Genomic DNA, 18,192 nt, shown 5'->3' with positions numbered 1-18,192 from the left:
TCATTTCCATTTTATGACTGCTGAGCATTCTGGCTTGGGGGCATGGGAAGAGCATTTCTGTAGTACTAGATCACCATGAAGTGTGGCATTGTCATCAACAATGCTTCTGTGCGGTATGCTGCTTTTCGGTTTTTGCAATCTGCTTAACCGCTTTGCTGTACAGCGAAGAAAAAGCCACTCAAATGTTGGACAGCGAAAGAACCAACTGCATTTTAAATCCTATTTAATCTTGTAAAAAAATAATACATAAACTTCAAGGTTTTCTACACAAGGACATGCAGGTGTAGACATTTCAGCATTTTCCATCGGCTCATGTTAGGCGACCAACACTTTCAGTTGATGTTGAGGATCTTTTGCTGTAAGTTGTTTGCATTGCATTAATGCAATGCACTGAAACCATACAACTCGCAAGGAAGGATGCCGGCTGCTCTGGAAATGCTCTGAAAAAGAGGTCCCGTCCTTATGGCTTAGAGCTTAACCAGCCTACATTTGCTTTTGATCTCCTTCAGGAGCAAATGAACTCTTTTGCACCAAGCTCTGGTGTGAAGGCAGGAGGAGCCCTTGCCGGGTTACGACTGCTCATGGCTTATAAACAGGAAGGGGGGCCAGATGCTCATGCACAATCATTCTGTTCACTATTGCATGCAGATACCCTTTCCTTGCTGATTCAGGCCTCAAGCAGAGCAGCATGCCAGCATGTGGCAAATTATACTAGTGTCGGCAGAGTTTACCATTGACATTAAATGCTTAGTAACTAGCATCTGAGAGCATAGTGGCCTGCCAACCAGGCAAATTTGCCAGGCCCAGGTCTGACCAGTCTACAACACCACTTTCACAATATTTGGTGTTTCAGTTCCTTTGTGTTGCACTTGGGTTCAAGCAAGGTGTCATGTCACAGAATAAAAAAGTCTCCATGCAATTTTTCCTGCAAAGTGCTGACTGGAACTTCAATAGCCTTGGCAAAAAAAAAAAGAAAAAGAAAAGAAAAGCTCTTCACCCAAAAGCAAGGATAGGAACCAGTAACTTCGGAATGGAACTAGAAGAATTAATTTGTGGTGTAACAGGGAAAAAATGTCACTGCAGAAGAAATCTCACTGGATTCCACCTCCTACCTGCCCTGTGTAAGCTCAGGTCTCCTGGATTGTCCTGACTGCTGGTCTTCCTTTTGTGTAAGTGCGCAAGATAACACAGAGGGAGGGGCAACTGACAGACCAGTTTCTCAGCCTTCAAAAGGACAAGCAGTGTCTTTTCTTTGAGGTGTTCCTGCATTTACAGTGAATTAAAAACCACTTCTGTTTGGCAATCCTGCTGTCTTTTGAACTGATCGCTAAGAGCTATAGCGTCTCACAAGCTCCAGGCTGTAGACAGCAAAGACCCGTTACTGGGCTCACAGCCTAAGCCAGCGGGGTGGTGCAGATGGACGTCAACAGAAGAAGTCAACTTCTGAACAGAAGCATCAGTTGGCACAAGAGAGCAGTGAGAACGCAGACCGCCGTGTGGAGCACAAAACAGAAGGCAGAAGAGTGCAACTGCGAAAACGCACAGCGAATGCGTGAGCACATGGGGGCATTCACGGCGGTCAGAAGACAAGAGCTCCGGTTGTCAAGAGGGTAACTGGAGATGCTGGGACATCACTGGGGATATGCAGAAGTCTGCAAGCTTAAAACCGCCACTGCTCAAGGCGTATGGCCACACTGCAGCGTAGAACTGAATTAAGGCCAAGGTCGGAAGGGTTTTGCTCCCTGAACTGCTTGATCGAAAGCGGAAGCTCGCAGTAAAGGCTGCCCAGGCCAGCGGCCTTGCAAGGCTCGCCCTCGGCCACCCTGAGAGGGCTGCCTCTCCTGCAGAAGGGCCTCTCCTGACCGAAACTGCTCGCGGCAGCGTTTTCTGAAAGCAGTCTGCGGAAGCGTGGGGACCCACGAGAGAGCGTCAGGTAACGACCTGGCAACTGCTGGCTCCAGGGTGCAGGCGTGGGTCGATTCATGCCCCCCCCCCCAGTGCAAACCAGGCCGCTGTTCTGCCCCTCATCTATTATTTTGGGGAACTGGGAGGAGACACAGCCAAGAAGGGGTCTCACTTCTGCCTACATGCCTCTCCACCTCTCCTCTACTTCCCGCTATATTATCATGTGGTGGTCCAGATGGCGCTGTTGGGAAGAATGGAGGAAGAGGAGGCAGGGAGAGATGAAGACCTGCTAGAAGAACCACTGCCCCTGTGCTAGCCAGAACAGCCCACTGGCAACCAAGTTCTGAAGGAGTCAGATACAGAGAGAGGCTTTCCACAGAGAAACCAACTACTTTACTTCCCAGATTCAAACGTATCCTAAGACAATGGCACCCGTATCCCATATTCACTAATTAGATCACCAGCTTTAAGAGAGTGATCTGGAAAATGCAAATCCCTCATTTTTTCACCTGAAAGGCTAAAACAGATTTCCTAGCTTTGGGATTTCAAATCTCTCCTTCCACTGAACATGGATTCCCTGTCTGCTGATTCATATTCAGAATCGGCTGGAATGTAAGCTAGGAATTGGGCCACAGTGTGTGACTCCCACATGAGAGAAGAGGGAAGGGCAGGGGTCTGGAACAAGCCCTGCTAGTCCCAGGGAAGGAAAGCGAACACACCAGAGACACAGGCCTGGAGAGTACGGCTCCAGTGGCGAGTGGAGCAGCCCATCTCCTGCCCCATCCATATCCGGCTCATAACAGCGCCAGTGCTCCACTTCCAGCAGCCATGTTTTCTTATCCATGCGTGTGTGTGTGCACGTGTGAGAGATCATATAAACCAGTAAAGGTGCCAGGTGGCTGCCACAAACAGCCACGGTGCGGGGAAAGGCAAGGGCCCACAGGTCACTTCTCAAGGACGTGGATCCGAGGCGAAGGGCACATGACCAAGTGCAGGGCCAAGAGAAGCGACTCCACAGTAACCAGCAGGCTGAATTTATGCACCGCTTCTGGGATAACAGAATGCAGGGCCGCCACGGAAACTGGCCCTCCCTTTCCTCCACAAGGGCTGAGGCGTTCCAGTGGAGTGGGATTCCACCACGGACAGGCAACCTGCACTGACCCTGCGGCGGTGGCAGCAGCAGCGGCGGCTCCACCGGTTCTTGCCCCTTGTCTGGCCTGAAACGGAAGGGACGGAGGCTGCTTTCTCACAGGGGCTGGGAAGCTTGTTCGTGGGCGAGAGCGTGTCCTCCCCATTTTACTTGATGTTTTTCAGCAAGGCAGTCCGTGCGTTGACCACTGCCTTGAAGGCGTCCTCGCTGCCAGGGGCCATGCACTTGTCCGGGTGGAGCAGCACGGCCAGTTTCCGGTAAGCCTTGTTCACCTCATCCCTGCAGGTAAGACAGACATGCCCCAAGAGTTGCCATCAGAACCACAAACATGAAAAGCGGTGGGATTTGAGGTGGCCGGGTACGTCCTGGCTTGATCCTCGGGACCCAGGAGAGAGCACTGAAATTACTTGGGTGGTGGAACCCACAAACCGTCGTGTTATCTTTCTGAATGCATGAGTCATTTTGTTTATAAAAGCAGCCAAGCAAGAAAAGAACAGCCTCAACAATTATCGAGCAGGTGGATGAACTGCTCCTACTATCGCTATGTCCACTGTTCGGAAGGCCATGAACCCTTCATCTCATGCAGTTCCCCAGCCGTGCAGCTCAACATGAAGAATGCTGATCTTCATCATTTGAGACTGCAGAGCAGGGGTCCTCAAACTATGGCCTGTGGGCCAAATCCGGCCCACCATGCCCATTTAACTGGCCCACCCCAGGTTTTGCACTCGCTGCCGGTGCGTGGCTTGCTTGCTCAGAGAAAACTATCTCCTCATGAGTAAGTTGGCACCTCGCCGTGGGTGCGCCCGGTGGCAGCTTGCTCACGGGGAGATCGTTTTGGATTTGCTTGGAGAAAATGATCTCAGCACGAGCAAGCCGCTGCCTCGCCCAGCGCACCTCCTGCCTCTGGTTGCTGCGCCCCTCCGCTGGCACCACCTTGTCGGCCTGTGCTCACCGCCAGCACCTTGCGACTGGCCCCCTGCTGAAAAAGTTTGCGGACCCCTGCTTTGGAGGGTCCTTTCAGAGCCCGCTGCTTCTTTCACAGCGTGACGGGGAAGGGACGGATACCAGTACTTGGCGTGTGGCTTCGGTGCATGCGCATCAAGCAGGCTCATGCGCGATGGCCAGCGATGGCGGGGCATGTGTTCTCGCCGCATCGGCCGCCAGCAAACATGCGCAGCACAGTGTGTCCAGTCCTTGTAGAACCACACAGAGACGCAAGAGGGTGCTTGTGTTCAGGTTCCCTGCTTCACCGCTGCTTGTTCCGCATTCCGAACCCACAAACGTTTCCAGGTTTAGATCATGGAGGTCTGTGGCACACGCAGCTGCGGCTGCAGCAGCGCATCCTCCTTGAGCTCCCCTCTCTCTGAATCCAGCCGGCAACTGGGCGGCAGGGCTGAGCTCCATCCCTGCCACGCCAGCAGGTGGCTTCTGGGTGGCCCAGCGCCAGCCACAGGGTCTTGCCAGCAATGGGGCTCGGCGCCACAGCTCCCCCGCCAGCAGCAGTGACCGTGAAGACAGCTGTGCTGCATTGCTCAACTCTACTGGAGCAGCGCTTGGAAATGGCCGAGCGTTTGTGCCACCCTGGGAGCCAGAGGTCTCCTCGCGCGAAGGTGGCCTTGACGTGGGGATCGAGGGGGCTGTGCACAGGCACTGGCATCAGAGCCAGCGCCCCGAGACGACCGTGTCTCCTGCTCTCGCCTCTGCTCCTGCATGGCCCCGACAGTCTCGAGGACTCCCAGCACGCCCCACTGTCCCCCTGCAACAGCTGCAGGAGAACTACTGCCCTAACAGTCTGCGAGGACGCTTCCCCAGGCAGGTGACCGGACAGGCACTCTCTGGTAAGCGTGCCCCAAAATGCACACCCCGTGGCCCTGGCATGGGTGCCTGTGCTGATGCCTTCCATGTCCTGGCTGCACCGGGGTGGGGGGTGGCCTCTGACAGCATGGGCCAGTCCGGGGTGGGGGGGGGGGGCAGGGACACGTGGCCGGGGATTAGGGGGGAGATGTGTTTGCATGTTGGTGCAGAACATGGGAGCACGGGGGGAGCTCCTGCAGTGTCCCTCTGGAGCAAGAGTGCTCCTCTAGCAAGTAGGCAGTCACTTCACTGAGTCCCGGGGGGAGGGGGGAGGGGAGCTGGCCGAGGCCATGTCTAGGGGAGGGGGAGGCAAGTGACCCGGGCAGGAGCAGTGCACCCTGGGATTGGCTTTGAGCAACAGGGACTGATGGGATACTGGCCCCCAACTGGAAGGAAGATGGAGGAGAAGCATGGAAACCATGTATGCCTGGAAACCAAGTGCCTGCCTGAGCACAGGGTTCAAGGTGAGAGGCTTGAACGTCGCATGGCTTAGCGTCGTGTGTGAATGCGCCCACCGTCTAGGAGTAACTGATGCTGCCAATGGGCAGTGGGTACCTGCCACTATTAGGAGCAAGAGACAGGTATATGGCACCAGCAAAGGGAGAAATTTTGCAAACCTGCTTGGGAGAGAGGCTTTACTTACCAGCTGAGCTTCCCACACAGAAAAACCCCCCTCCCCTTACTATTTCCCCTGAATTATCAGGACACCCCCAAAACCTTTCCCATTCCCTCCCAGCCCGGAGCTCCACTGCTGGCTTTACCGCAGCAGTGGAGCCCCTCTGCCCAAAGCCTGAGGGCCCCATTACCTGGTGGCGCCTGGCTTGACACCCAGCATGTCCCAGCTGTCCTTACTACTGCGGATTCTCCGGATGGTGTCCGCTTGCTCCTTGGTGAAACTGATGCTCATGCTGGACAGTGGGCGCTTTCCACCGTTGTCACACAGATCAACAATGGCAGAGTAGAAAGTCTGGAAGCATACAGAAGACAACATTAACACATTCTCATATATCCTTGCTGCTCCACGACCCTTATTTTAACGGCTGCCCAGAAATCTGAAGCAAGACCTTCAAATGGTATGGAAGGGTGACTGGGGAGGAGACGGCTAAATTCCGCCCTACCCTGGCTTTGGGTATAACTGAAGCATTCGATTACACCCAGTGCGAAGGGCCGGCAGTACACCCCATCCGCTGAAGAGGCGCCCTCATTTGCATGAGTGCAATGTTAATAACAGCAGTAATAAATCATCTTCTGGGGAGGTTCTCCTTTCAGTCCCTCCACCTTTATCGGCATGCTCAGGCGGAAGATGGGCAAGGGCCCTCTGGACGGCTGTGACAAGGCTCTGGAATGCCCTCTCCAGGGAGGCCAGATTGGGACCTTCCCTGCCACGTTTTCAGTGGTAAGCAAAATCCTTTCTGTTCTGGCAATGAGCCTGCATAGGACCATTTTTATTCTACACATTTTTAACATTTATAACGTCGATATTTTATATAATTACATTAGTAGAATATTAAAATTATGTTTCTAAGTGTAACGGTTGGGCGAAGTACCCCCCCCCCATGGCGCTGCTAAGAGTTCCCCCCTCTTGGCAGCCACTAGGGTCCAACTAGTCCAAGTTCGCTTCCTAAGAAGCCAAACCGCACTGGATTAGCACACAGCGACCCAAGACTTGGGGAAAAGGAGTTTTATTATGCAACATCCAACAGTACATGCACACAACAGTGCACACAGCTACAATTTACACAAAGGTAAGGGAAAGGGTATGGGAAAGGGGAAAGTGGATAGCCGCTTCCAGTTAAATGTTATAGTAGCACTTAGTCAAATCCCTTACATCATTTGGCCACCCCAGGCACTAAAACAAGAACAGCTAGCTGACCTAAAATCCTAACAACTTTCCCAGTACTTATTGGTCTTCTCATGAGTAGCAGGCTCCAGAGACTTTTGTGACCAGTGCAGCTACCCCTCCTTTTTATCCCCTTCCTGAGCAACCAGGTTTCTTTGCTCCCAGAGATGACATCAAAGCGAATCTCTTTCACTGGCCTAGGTGCTAACTTTGGTGGTTGTGTCGATCCTTGACAAACTCCAGGCCTGCAGCAACTCCCTTCCTCCCTGCGAGGCCTTGGAGGCTACCTGTGTCAGCCTGATATCTCTCAGCCTTTAACCCTTGCCTCTCTCTCCTCCACACAAGCCTCCTCCGTTACCCTAACTTTTGAATATTTCCCCTATTTATGCTCTAATTGTTATATATGTTTTCAGTGTTGTAGGCTGCTTTGAGTATTGGGAATAAGTGGAATGCTGCTGTTGCTGATCCAAAGCACTGGCCCATTCTTGCCTGGAAACATTCCAAATGTGAGGTAAGACTAAAGCATAGGTAAAGGTAAAGGTTTCCCCTTGATATTAAGTCCAGTCATGCCTGACTCTAGGGGGCGGTGCTCATCTCCATTTCCTAGCCGAGGGAGCCAGCGTTTGTCCGCAGACAGTCTCCATGGTCATGTGGCTGGCATGACTAAATACCAAGGTGCATGGAAAGCTGTTTACCTGCCCACCGAAGTGGTACCTTTTTATCAACTTGCATTTGCATGCTTTTGAATTGCAAGGTTGGCAGGAGCTGGGACAGAGCAATGGGAACTCACTCCGTTGTGCAAATTCGAACCGGCGACCTTTCGATCAACCAGCCCAGCAGCTCAGCAGTTTAAACCACTGCGCCACTTGCATCCCTATTGAAAAGACTGAAGCATACAACCTATCTTAATCCTGCAAAGAACTCTGTCTAACTTTTCAGCTTAAGAAACCCTGCTCTAAGATGTTTTGGGCTTTGTCCATGAAAGGATTTAAAAGTAAAACAAAACAGGTCAGCATGACTTAGAATCTTCAAGACATTTACAATTCAAGATGAAAAAGCACAAAGTTACAGAAATACTAATGGCTTGTACCCGAAGTATTGCAATCTGGAAAAAATTACTAAGCAGTAATGATAGGTGAACTTCCCTCCAAACTGTTTTTAATTGGCTCAGTATCTACAAACTCTCTTGGAGACCCTTTAAAAACTTACACCACTCATATTTCCCAAAGACTGCTCCCGCTGCTTGTAGTCCTGGCATATCTTATCACTGGGTAGGAAACATGCAGTCCTGCTGTACCATGAAATTTGGCAGAAGCAACATAAGCTGCACCAAACCTGCCATTTTAGCACGATGAGCGCTTAAAAAGTGACGTTCAATGTGTTCTCAAGCTAAATCTGTTCCTTTCAGCAGTCGATGGTGGTTTGCTGTCAGATTTTGGTTGCAAACCACCATTTTTATCTCTGGTATAGTCACAGAAGTGAGTCTGGGGTGAAAAGCATCACATGGCCTGATCTGTTGGAGGCACCCATCAACACGTTATCTATTTCTTGTTCAGAGCCAAGTCTATTTTTAGTCAAAGCACATGTTTTACCTGCCAAACCAAAATATGCATCAAAACATTATGGGTGAGTAAATGCTAATTCCCAAAGGGGTAATTACAAAGTTTCATCAACATCATGACTACTGCATTTTTTCATTCAGAATTTTCAGCCTACAGCTGAATCAAACTTTGCTTCAATACGGCACCTACTAGCAATTCCCAGTCTGTGAAATGGGCAGAAATACAGCACCCCACATATGAAGGCTGAAAAGTGTCGTTTCAATGTTCTCATTTAGTAGATCACACCAGGCACAGGCTTCTGTTAGAAGACAAGTAAAAGGCTGCAGGAAGGCATGACAGATTCTACCTGGAACATCTCATTGATTCCTTCTCCAGTCTGGGCTGAGGTCTCAAAATAAAGGAAGCCCCGACTTTCTGCCCACAGCCGACCTTCACTTTCATCTACAGTGCGGAGCTTGGTACAGTCAATCTAAAACACAAATGGGAGAAATACATGATCCGAACTAATACCTATTGACCTGCAGTCCATGATTTTGTCTTCTTAAAAGCCAGTGCTGCACATCATGACATTACCAAACCACGCTGCTTTCTTGCCCAAGAGTCTCTGTAGGTGTTATCAGAGGCTTATTTTATTCTACTGTATATATTTTAATTGTTATTGTTTTAATGTATTGTGTATTTTATTTGATGTTGTAAGCCGCCCCGAGGCTTCAGCAAGGGGCGGCACAGAAATGTTTTAATAAATAAAATAAATAAATAAATCAGAGTCCCGGCCAGAAAACAAGAACCTTTCTACACCACGCGGTCCTCTTAGAAATGGTTACCTTGTTGGCACAAACCACAAAGACAATGTTTTCCATGTTTCCATGTGGTCCAAGTTCCTGCTTCATCTCAGCAAGCCACATGTCCAGAGCATCAAATGATTCCTTCTGCCCAACATCGTACACTAGGATGACGCCCTGGGTGTCCTTGTAAAACTCATTGCGCACCTAAACAGAACACAGAAGCAAAGCAATCGGGATATTAAGGACCAACAAGAAGCCCCAGCAAAGTTAACTGGCCACAAGTACCACACCTCATCAGTGCACTGGTCTGACATTTATAGGTCAAGTTTGTTTGTTTGTTTGTTTGTTTGTTTATTTAAAACTTTTCTATACCATCCCATACTTAAAAGTCGAGGGACAGTTTACAGCAAATTAATAATAATTAAAAAAAAACCAATAACAATTGCCCAGCATCCAATGTTAAAATATAAAGCCACCACTAAAACAAATTAACAATTAAAATACTGGGATAATAAAAACGTTTTCGCCTGACACCGAAAGGAAAGAAGCACTGGCACTAGGCGTATTTCTCTGGGGAGCGTGTTCCACAATCGGGGCACCACCGTAGAGAAGGCCCTCCTCTGGGTAGTCACCTCTTGATCCCTTTCAAGGATGGTTCCCAGAGGAGGGCCTCTGACTTGGATCTCAAGGGGCGGCAGGGCTCATAGGGCAGAAGGCGCAAGCCGTTTAGGGCTTTATAGGTCATCACCAGCACCTAAAACTGGGCCCAGACTTCAATCAGTAGCCAGTGTAGACAATAGAGGACCAGCATTATATGAGAACGTAACTTATATATAAGTTCCCATCACTTGAGGGCCAACATAGAACTGATCTGTCACAATCTACCCAGGCAGACAAATGCAGATGTATTATTTGTATTATCATCACACTGCATTTATATCCTGCCTTTTTTCCTCTTGCAAGGTACCCGAGGCAGCTTACATAGTTCCATTTTACCCTCACAAGAACCCTCTAAAGTACAGCAGGCTAAGAATGACTGACTATCCCCAAGTTACCCAGTGAACTTCATGGCCAAGTGGGAACTGGAACCTGGGTCCGCCAGAGTCGCAGTCCAATGCACTACACGGGCTCTCAGTCTCGGACTCACCCACAACGCTATCATCTGATCCATGCCAAGAGAAGCATTTTCGACAGGAGTTGCTTCAAGTACAATCTGCCTGAGCATGGCTATAGTAAGGAGGTGAGACAAGCTGATGCATCCCTTCCGTCTTCAGAAGCCGGGAGGGTACAATAAGGATGAGGGTTAATGTGAATTTTATGTTATGCCCAGAAGTTCCACTTGAGTTGTAGGAGGGTCACCTGAGTACTCAACTTATGAACAGCAGGTGACAGAAGCACTTCAACCTTTTTGAAAGAACCATTTGGAACCTAACAGAGTAATGCCATACTGACCTGTAATTTAGTACCATATGAAAGAACCAACGTGAAACTCATGCAACACCAGGGAGTTGGACGCGGTGGCTGTGGCCCCTTCCAACTCTACTATTCTATGATTTTTCCTCCTCCTTTGGGAAGAACGCAAGAAGGCGACAGGGAGCATCTGCTTCTGTTTTCAACTAGCCATGGCTTGTTATATCCAAACAAGAATGAACTGTGGTTAGTTTTAGTTTTGGTGAGCCTAAAGACAACTTCTAAACCAGGAAAACGGAAGCCAGTATTTCCACTCTCTTCCTTGAGGCCACAGAAGAAGAGATGGAAACAGGCCCACCGACGAACTGATCCTAAAAAAGATCTTGGACTGTGCAGAAATAGATAGACTGACTTTGCCATTGAAGGAGAAAGATACTGACTTCTATCAAACTTGGGACTCTTTTTATTACTGGCTTGAGAAACGGGACTTCATATAGATTTAAATCTGTTTCTAAGTTATCATAAATGGAAAAAAATGTGGGGGCTGACCCAGCAGGTCTGATGTTTCTGATGATTGATGTTGTTTTTAGTTTTTCTTTGTTTTAGGGTTATAATTTTGAATAAAACTTATAAAAAAAGAGATGGAAACAGGTTTGTGCAAAGCACGTAAATGCTTCTAATGTGCAAACTGTGGATTGGCTTGCCAGGAGATGCATCACACCTCCCAGACTGCTACTTTCAAGAGGGAGTTAAAGATGCATCTCTTTTGACAGGCCTCCCCAGATTAGTTTCATGCTTGCTTTTAGTTGAAATTTTAATTATTGTTTTAATCTCTTGTACACTGCCCAGAGCCTATGGAAATGGGATGCTATAAAAATCTACATACATATAGAAATACAACTTTTTTGGATATTTTTGGACACACTCAAGATGTTTAAAGATCAATGAGAAAAATACCACAAGTGGACATCATTTGTTCCAGCACACATTCCTCTGGCTATACAAAATCAAATGACTGTCTGCTGTTGAGAAGCCATCAAGTTTCTGCTAATTCAGAGTCCTCAAACAGACAGCGCTTACTGTGGATAAGCTATGGTTGGCTGAAAACAAAAGAAAATGCTTCCATCTCTTGCAATTATCCAAGAACAAGAGGAGAAATGCATAAAACAAAACTGCCGAGAACATACTCCACTTATACAAATCTTTGGTGTGACCACACTTAGGACACTGGGTACAGTTCTGGTTGCCACACCAGGAAAAGAACATTACTGAGTTGGAAAAAGTGCAGAGAAGGGCAAGGAACAAGATGAGGAAAAGTTACAACAGCTAGGATTGTTTAGCTTAGAAAAAAGGCGAGCGAGCGGAGACATGATAGAGGTGTTCAAAATTATGTATGGTGCAGAGAAGGTAGAGACTATTTCTCCCACACTCATAATACTAGAACCTGGGGTATTCGTGAAGCCGATTGGCCTGAAATTCATGACTGATAAAAGGAATGACTTCACACTGTGTACAGTCAGACGATGGAATCCAATGCCAAAGAAGGCAGTCATGGCTTTAAAAGGGGATTCAATGGATTCATGGAAGAGGGGGCTACCAGTGACTACTAGTCTTGATGGGTATGTGCTACTTCCAGTATCAGAAGCGATATGCCTGTGTACACCAGCTGCTGGGAAGCTTGGACAGGAGGGAACTGTTGCACTCATACCCCGCTTCTGGAATCCTGTGCTCAGTTGGTTTGCTGCCATATGAATGGAATGCTGGGCTAGAGGGACCTCTGGTCTGATCCAGCTTGGCTTAGGTTCTTATTATTTATCTACTTGGAAAAAATAAGGCCACTTTTGAGGGTGAAACTCTCTCAAGGCAGTGAACAGAAGAAGATCCATTCAAACATTTACAAATAAGAAATGCACACACAATAAAGTGCTCTTAAACAAAGTATATGGTAATATTGACGGCAAAGAAGGCAGAGGATGAGGTGGCTGGATGGGGTCACTGAAGCAGTCAGCGTGAGCTTAAGTGGACTCCAGGGGATGGCGGAGGACAGGAAGGCCTGGAGGAATGTTGTTCATGGGGTCGCAATGGGTCGGATGTGACTTTGCAACTAACGGCTACAACAACAACATATGGCAATATGCTTATTTTAACATATATTCTAGTTTCATTATATTCCATGGAGATGTCTAGCTTTTCAGGGCAAAAAAATTCTAGATATATGTGCTGAGGTCATAGGCAGAAAACTGCCATCTTGCTTACCTCATAGAAGAAGGGGTGTCCAGCCATGTCAAAGATGTTCACTTTGATTTCCCGGTCCCGAACCTGCACTCTGAATGAAAGATGGCCATTAAAATTCAAGCACAAGAATACCAAATGCCCTTCTATCTTGCACCAAGTTCAGCTGTTCTCCAACACAAGGCTCAGCAAACATGACAACATGAAAGCTAAAATTGCAGGGTTCATTTGTGAAAAGAATAAATAATTGGATACTGATCGGTGAAAAGAGACCCTAAATGAGAGTATACATTTTCCTTCTACTGTTCATTTCAAATTTTCCTTCCACTTTTCCTTCCTTCCTTCATTTCCACTAGTATTACAGCAGGGGTTTCTTTAGGCAGTCAAAATATTCTCGATGTCATATATAACCTGACTATCTACAGAAAACACTTTCTTTTCCAAGGTGCAACATGTAGTAATTGAACGGGATATAAAAGCTTTAAACAAGCAAGCGAGCCAACAAATGCTGATTTTCACCAGTCTTATGACAGCAAAATGACTGACTGCAGTCGCTTAGCAATCAGCACATGACTTCCAGTCTTTCTATATATACATATATTTCACATGGGTTCTCGGCACATTGGACTATTTTCAGGACTTGCTGTTTGTAATTAATTGTATGCGGTGAATGAAGGGTACTCACTTGGTGACACCATAATCTATGCCAATTGTTGCAAGGTATTTGGGCACAAACCTCTTCTCACAGTATCGCTTTATAATACAGCTCTAAAAAGCAAAAGAACAGTGAATTTGACTGAGCTGTCTATTCAATCTGTTGTATGAATTGCTTTGTAAAGCTAATTACACTGTGCATCTTGTGCATGTGTGTGAGTACATGTGTGTGAGAGATTGGTACATGTAGAATGTAAGCAAATATAAATGCTATTTTCAGTTAAGAATATCCATTTTCTATTATAAAAGATCCATAATTTGTATCTTCCCAAACAGTTATGTAAGTTTCCCAGTTTAGCCTTATTGCTTTTATATGCAGTGTGATCACTGTCACCCACAGCGGCCATTCTATCAAGCTACAACAGAAGGAAGGAAGAAAGAGAAAGCAGGACCACTGCGCTGGCTCAGCCAAGAGAGGGGCACATTTAAGATAATATGAAAACTTACTCGTTAGCTGAGATATGCATTACTGGAAGCGCTCCTCTGGCTTTTGCCAGTCAAATGTGAGGCCACTGGCCACACAGGGCAGGGCCATTTCTATAGTATAGCTTTCCTTAACCTGGTGCCCTGCAGGGGCATTGGACTGCAACTCTCATCATCCCCAGCCAGCATGGCCAATGGCTGAAGCTGGTGCGAGCTGTAGGTCCACACTTCTGCACTGGTTGTGAGCCCTTGTTTTGCCCTCCCCAGAGAAATCTGCCTACCCTCCTCCTCATTTTCTTTTAGAAGGCAGGGCCTCATGCAGGCACTTCCCTCTGCTGCCCGGGCCCAGCTGCCAACGCCAGGAGTGCTCAGGGCTGCTCACCGAGGCCTGTCTTACGGCGCCCGTGCGCTGCAGTGGGTGGGGGTACCCAGGGCGGCCAGGCCTGCCACTCCACCGTGAAGCTAACGGAGCAACACTTAATTTTATATTGTTATTTTTGTATTTTATTGTGTTGTAAACCGCCCCGAGGCTTCGGCAAGGGGCAGCATAGAAATGTTTTAATAAATAAATAAATAAAAACACTGAGCCAGGAATTGGGGACAAGACCTTGCCCCACACCCAAATACTTTGGGCAAAGAATGGGATTAAGGCACTACCATCCCTGTTGCCACCAGCACCCTAGGAGTGAGTTAGGACCAGGCCTTTGCGACAATCTTTGGTGGGAAATATGCGATTTATTTCAGATTCAATAAATGGCAAAGTATTTATTGGAATAAATAATAAACTCTACTGGAACTGCCCCCTTCTCTAGAATTGTAATTGTCATCAATGTTCCTATTCTTTTTAATTGATGCCACTCTATCATATTCATTTGACTTCATGGTTTCAATTATTGACAGCAACCCCTCCAGTTTTTATAAGGCAAATACATGAATGAATAAAGAGTGTGAGCTTACATAGGATTCCACCTAGAACAATTTTGTGTCAGCATCCCTTTACATGAGAGTAGGAGCTTTTGAAAGCTGTTCGTTAATTTGCATTTCTGTAACTGATTGCAGTTTCAATTGGTTTATTATTCAGTTTTGAACATTCTAATCATTTGAGAATAGATTTTGGTGCAGAAGCAAGACAGGAGCATTTTAAATAGAATTCTAAAAGGTGTTACAGAGGCTAGGAAACAAGTTAGCTGGGCAAAACCATACTTATTTTCCCAGGTATTGGTACTTTATTTATAGCTCAATTGTTGTGGGCTGATTTTGTGATATACACTTCAGGGGTGCAGAGAGAAATAGTAGCCATTGTGGATGAACGCTTTTTGCATTAACTTTTTGATACCTTTATATCAAAAGTTACTTGAATTACTTCACTGGCTGTGGTTTATAACAACGACAAAATCAAGTATATTATTATATTTTAATATAATAATGATGGATTTTTGTAATTGGCAGTGTGAGGCACTTCAAGACTACTTTTTGCAGTGTGATGTCAATTTAATTAAAAATTATAACTGACCTAACTTGCTTCACAGGGGGTTTGTGAAGAAGCTTTGGCTACTGGATCGAATAATAATGTACCAAATTATTTTGAAGTGGGGAGGGGAAGATGCCTTGAATAATGCACTTTACCCTCCTTGAAAGAAGGGCAGGGTATTCAAAGAAAAAAATGCATTTTGAAGGACCACCTTGACCACCTCTTCCCAAAAGCCTTTGCGCTTTGCCACAGAACTGGCGCACATCGCCTCACGCCAAGCTTAACTACCTTAACCGCCAACACGGACAGGGGCACCTGATTGGTTGCCCAGCTTGTCATTCTCCCCGCCTCGGGCCAATAAAGCGCCTCCTCTCTGCCCCCTCCTCAGCTTACCTTGCCTACCTCCGCGTTGCCCATGGAGATGACTTTGATCCGCAAAGACTTGCGCGGTTCCTTCCGTTTCGCCTCCATCGCCGAGGGGAGGAGAGGAGGCCTCTCTCCTCACCGAAGCAGGACAACGGCTCAAGGGCCCTCGGCAGGCCCGCCGCTCGGGACCCTCACCCGCACCTCGACCTCCGCCGCCCCGCTCCCCATGGCTCGCTTGGCACTGCCGCCACTAAGGCCCGCACAACGCTTCGCGTCTCCCTGATCTCGCGAGAAGTGCGCTGAGAACGCTCCTCCGGCCAACCACGCGGGAACTATGAAATCTCGCGAGAGTAACTGGCCTGCCTCTGGCGAGAGTGGCCGTAGTTACGGCGCGGGGCCCGTTCGTGTCTACTCGGGGGTAAGTTCCAGTGAGTTCAACGGGCCCCCCTCCCAGGTAAGCGGATCTCGGACTGCAGAGCGACTTGTCTGGGAAGAAAGACCCATTGAACTCACGTGGGGTACGGATGGAGTTGTCATGGAAATCAGCCTTTCCCAGCCTGTCGTCCTGCAGGTGTCTCGGGACTGCAAGCCCCATCATCCTGAGCCGGCATAGCTTTAAGAAGCGGTTCTCAGGGCTGCTTTTGCCGCTTTTCCTGCGGCCGCAACCACGGGACGGTAGCTTTTCCTGGTCTGCTCGCTGGATTTGTTTTAAAGGGCTGGGTATGGTCTGTGTGGGGAGACGACTGACAGGTCACACGCTGCGTTCCTTGTTTCTTAATTTTTTGACTAGAAATGTAGCTTCTTTCATCACCTGGGAAAAGTATATAGCCGTGGAACTGAAGTTCTGCACTCAAAAATGATACATAGTAAATGGTTTTATTTATCTAGCCACTTTCTATTTCACCCTCCAATAAAATTACGTAAAAATAGACACACTAAAACTACACCCACAAAAGCAGCCAACTTTTTAAAAAATCCACAAAATTCAGTACTAAACCATAATCAATACCAGGTCAATTTCTTTCATTTTTCCCAATATAAAAATAATAAACTTGGTGTTAAATACATATTGTGTAAACAAACAAGCTTTCTCCCCAATACATTTGACTTCAGATGGGAGGGGTCACAGCAAGCTCTGGGTGCTAACCGCAGAACTCAGCCAAGATTCTGTGGTAGAAGGCAAGTTTTCAGTTTTCTTTTTTTCTTTGAAAGTATTTGGGCTGGAAGCCCATCTGACCTTCAGGTTTATATCCATATGTCCATGCTAGCTGTGGTTTTTGAATGCAGAGGGAAATGAACTCTGCACATGCTCAGAGATCCTTTACTATTTAATGTGACCTATGGTAGTCCTCTTTCCTAGGTTTTTGCTGAGCTGTTACTAAACAATAGCAGTCATTGATGAAAGAAGACAGTTTTGTCTTAATTTAGGTCGTCTGCTTCCCAAAGCAGTAGAACGAGGAACCATGGCCCTTGAACAAAGACTTTCTAACTTTGGCTACCAGGACTTGTGAGGTAAAGTGTGTGCAACACAGTAGCACTGTTCAGTGTATTACTGCATAGTCTTGATCAGGGGTTGGCAACCCCGCGCTAGCGGGTTAAATAAATTGGACATTCTTCTGCTATTGTGCAGGGAAAGAGTGGAACAAGCTTCCTGCAGGCTCTCATGTTACACTAAACAAAACTGAAAAGATTCTCTTTGTCCCAATGTAATCTCCTTCATCTGAATGTTAAAAGCTGCGCTTGGGACCTGTCACAATTATTATTGTTATTATTATTATAACATTTCTATGCCGCCCCTTGCCAAAGCCTCGGGGTGGCTTACAACACAATAAGATACATTGAAATACAATAGAACATAATAAATTACCACTAAATACAAAAATACAAAAAAAATACACTGAGATACAATAATATAAAATTAAAATTAACAGTCTAAAATAAGTAAATAAAGAATATAGGAGGAGAAAAGAGAAGGAGGAAGAAGCACTTGACTGTTTATCTGCTAATCAGTCACTAAACACACCTGTATCAGATCTGCGGACCCTCCCCCCCCCCCCAGGCCAACTGTGGATAAATCGAAGAAAAGGAAAATTTCTGAAGAAAACCAAACATTTAATGGTACGTGGGTAGATTCATTTGCTTTTACTGCTGATGAACTTACGGGGTTTGCAGTTTAATGCATGCAGCCCTTTAGCACTGCCTTTGACTCTGCAGGAAGCTGTTCTCCTATTCAAAATATATGAAAGGAGTCCTACTAGTTTATAATGTAAGATTATAATGTAAGATTAAAAATAACAGTTTTTAGTGACTGAACAAGAGCTGCGGCTAAATCATAATGAAGATATGCATAGCATTAAGGTAAAAAACGATATGCAGTGTTATCTTCATTTTAGATGTCAAAAGGGTTTTGCGGCTCCCGGTGTTTTCTTTTGTGTGGGAAACGGGTCCAAAGGGCTCTTGGAGTGTTAAAGGTTGCCGAC

The 18,192-nt window shown here is 46.9% G+C and overlaps 1 protein-coding gene across 2 annotated transcripts; it reads right to left on the bottom strand.

The window, feature by feature from the left end:
* Nucleotides 1-206: 206 nt before the first annotated feature.
* On the bottom strand, nucleotides 207-15,981 carry DNAJC27 (DnaJ heat shock protein family (Hsp40) member C27). 2 transcript variants are annotated; one of them, XM_044450338.1, is made up of 7 exons: nucleotides 15,749-15,981; nucleotides 13,424-13,506; nucleotides 12,763-12,832; nucleotides 9,136-9,300; nucleotides 8,658-8,780; nucleotides 5,716-5,876; nucleotides 207-3,334 (listed from the first exon to the last, which is right to left on the bottom strand). In XM_044450338.1, exons 1-7 carry the CDS (start codon nucleotides 15,815-15,817, stop codon nucleotides 3,202-3,204), a joined length of 804 nt encoding a protein of 267 aa, XP_044306273.1. In that variant the 5' UTR covers nucleotides 15,818-15,981; the 3' UTR covers nucleotides 207-3,201. The 2 variants fall into 2 exon arrangements, with proteins under 2 accessions (XP_044306273.1, XP_044306272.1); XM_044450337.1 differs by having other exon boundaries at nucleotides 15,740-15,980.
* Between the last annotated feature and the right edge of the window lie 2,211 nt (nucleotides 15,982-18,192).

The sequence above is a fragment of the Varanus komodoensis genome, unplaced genomic scaffold, assembly GCF_004798865.1.
Source record: "Varanus komodoensis strain SLA01 unplaced genomic scaffold, ASM479886v1 scaffold64, whole genome shotgun sequence".
Lineage (NCBI taxonomy): Eukaryota > Metazoa > Chordata > Lepidosauria > Squamata > Varanidae > Varanus > Varanus komodoensis.
This window is presented reverse-complemented; position numbering and strand designations above follow the sequence as displayed.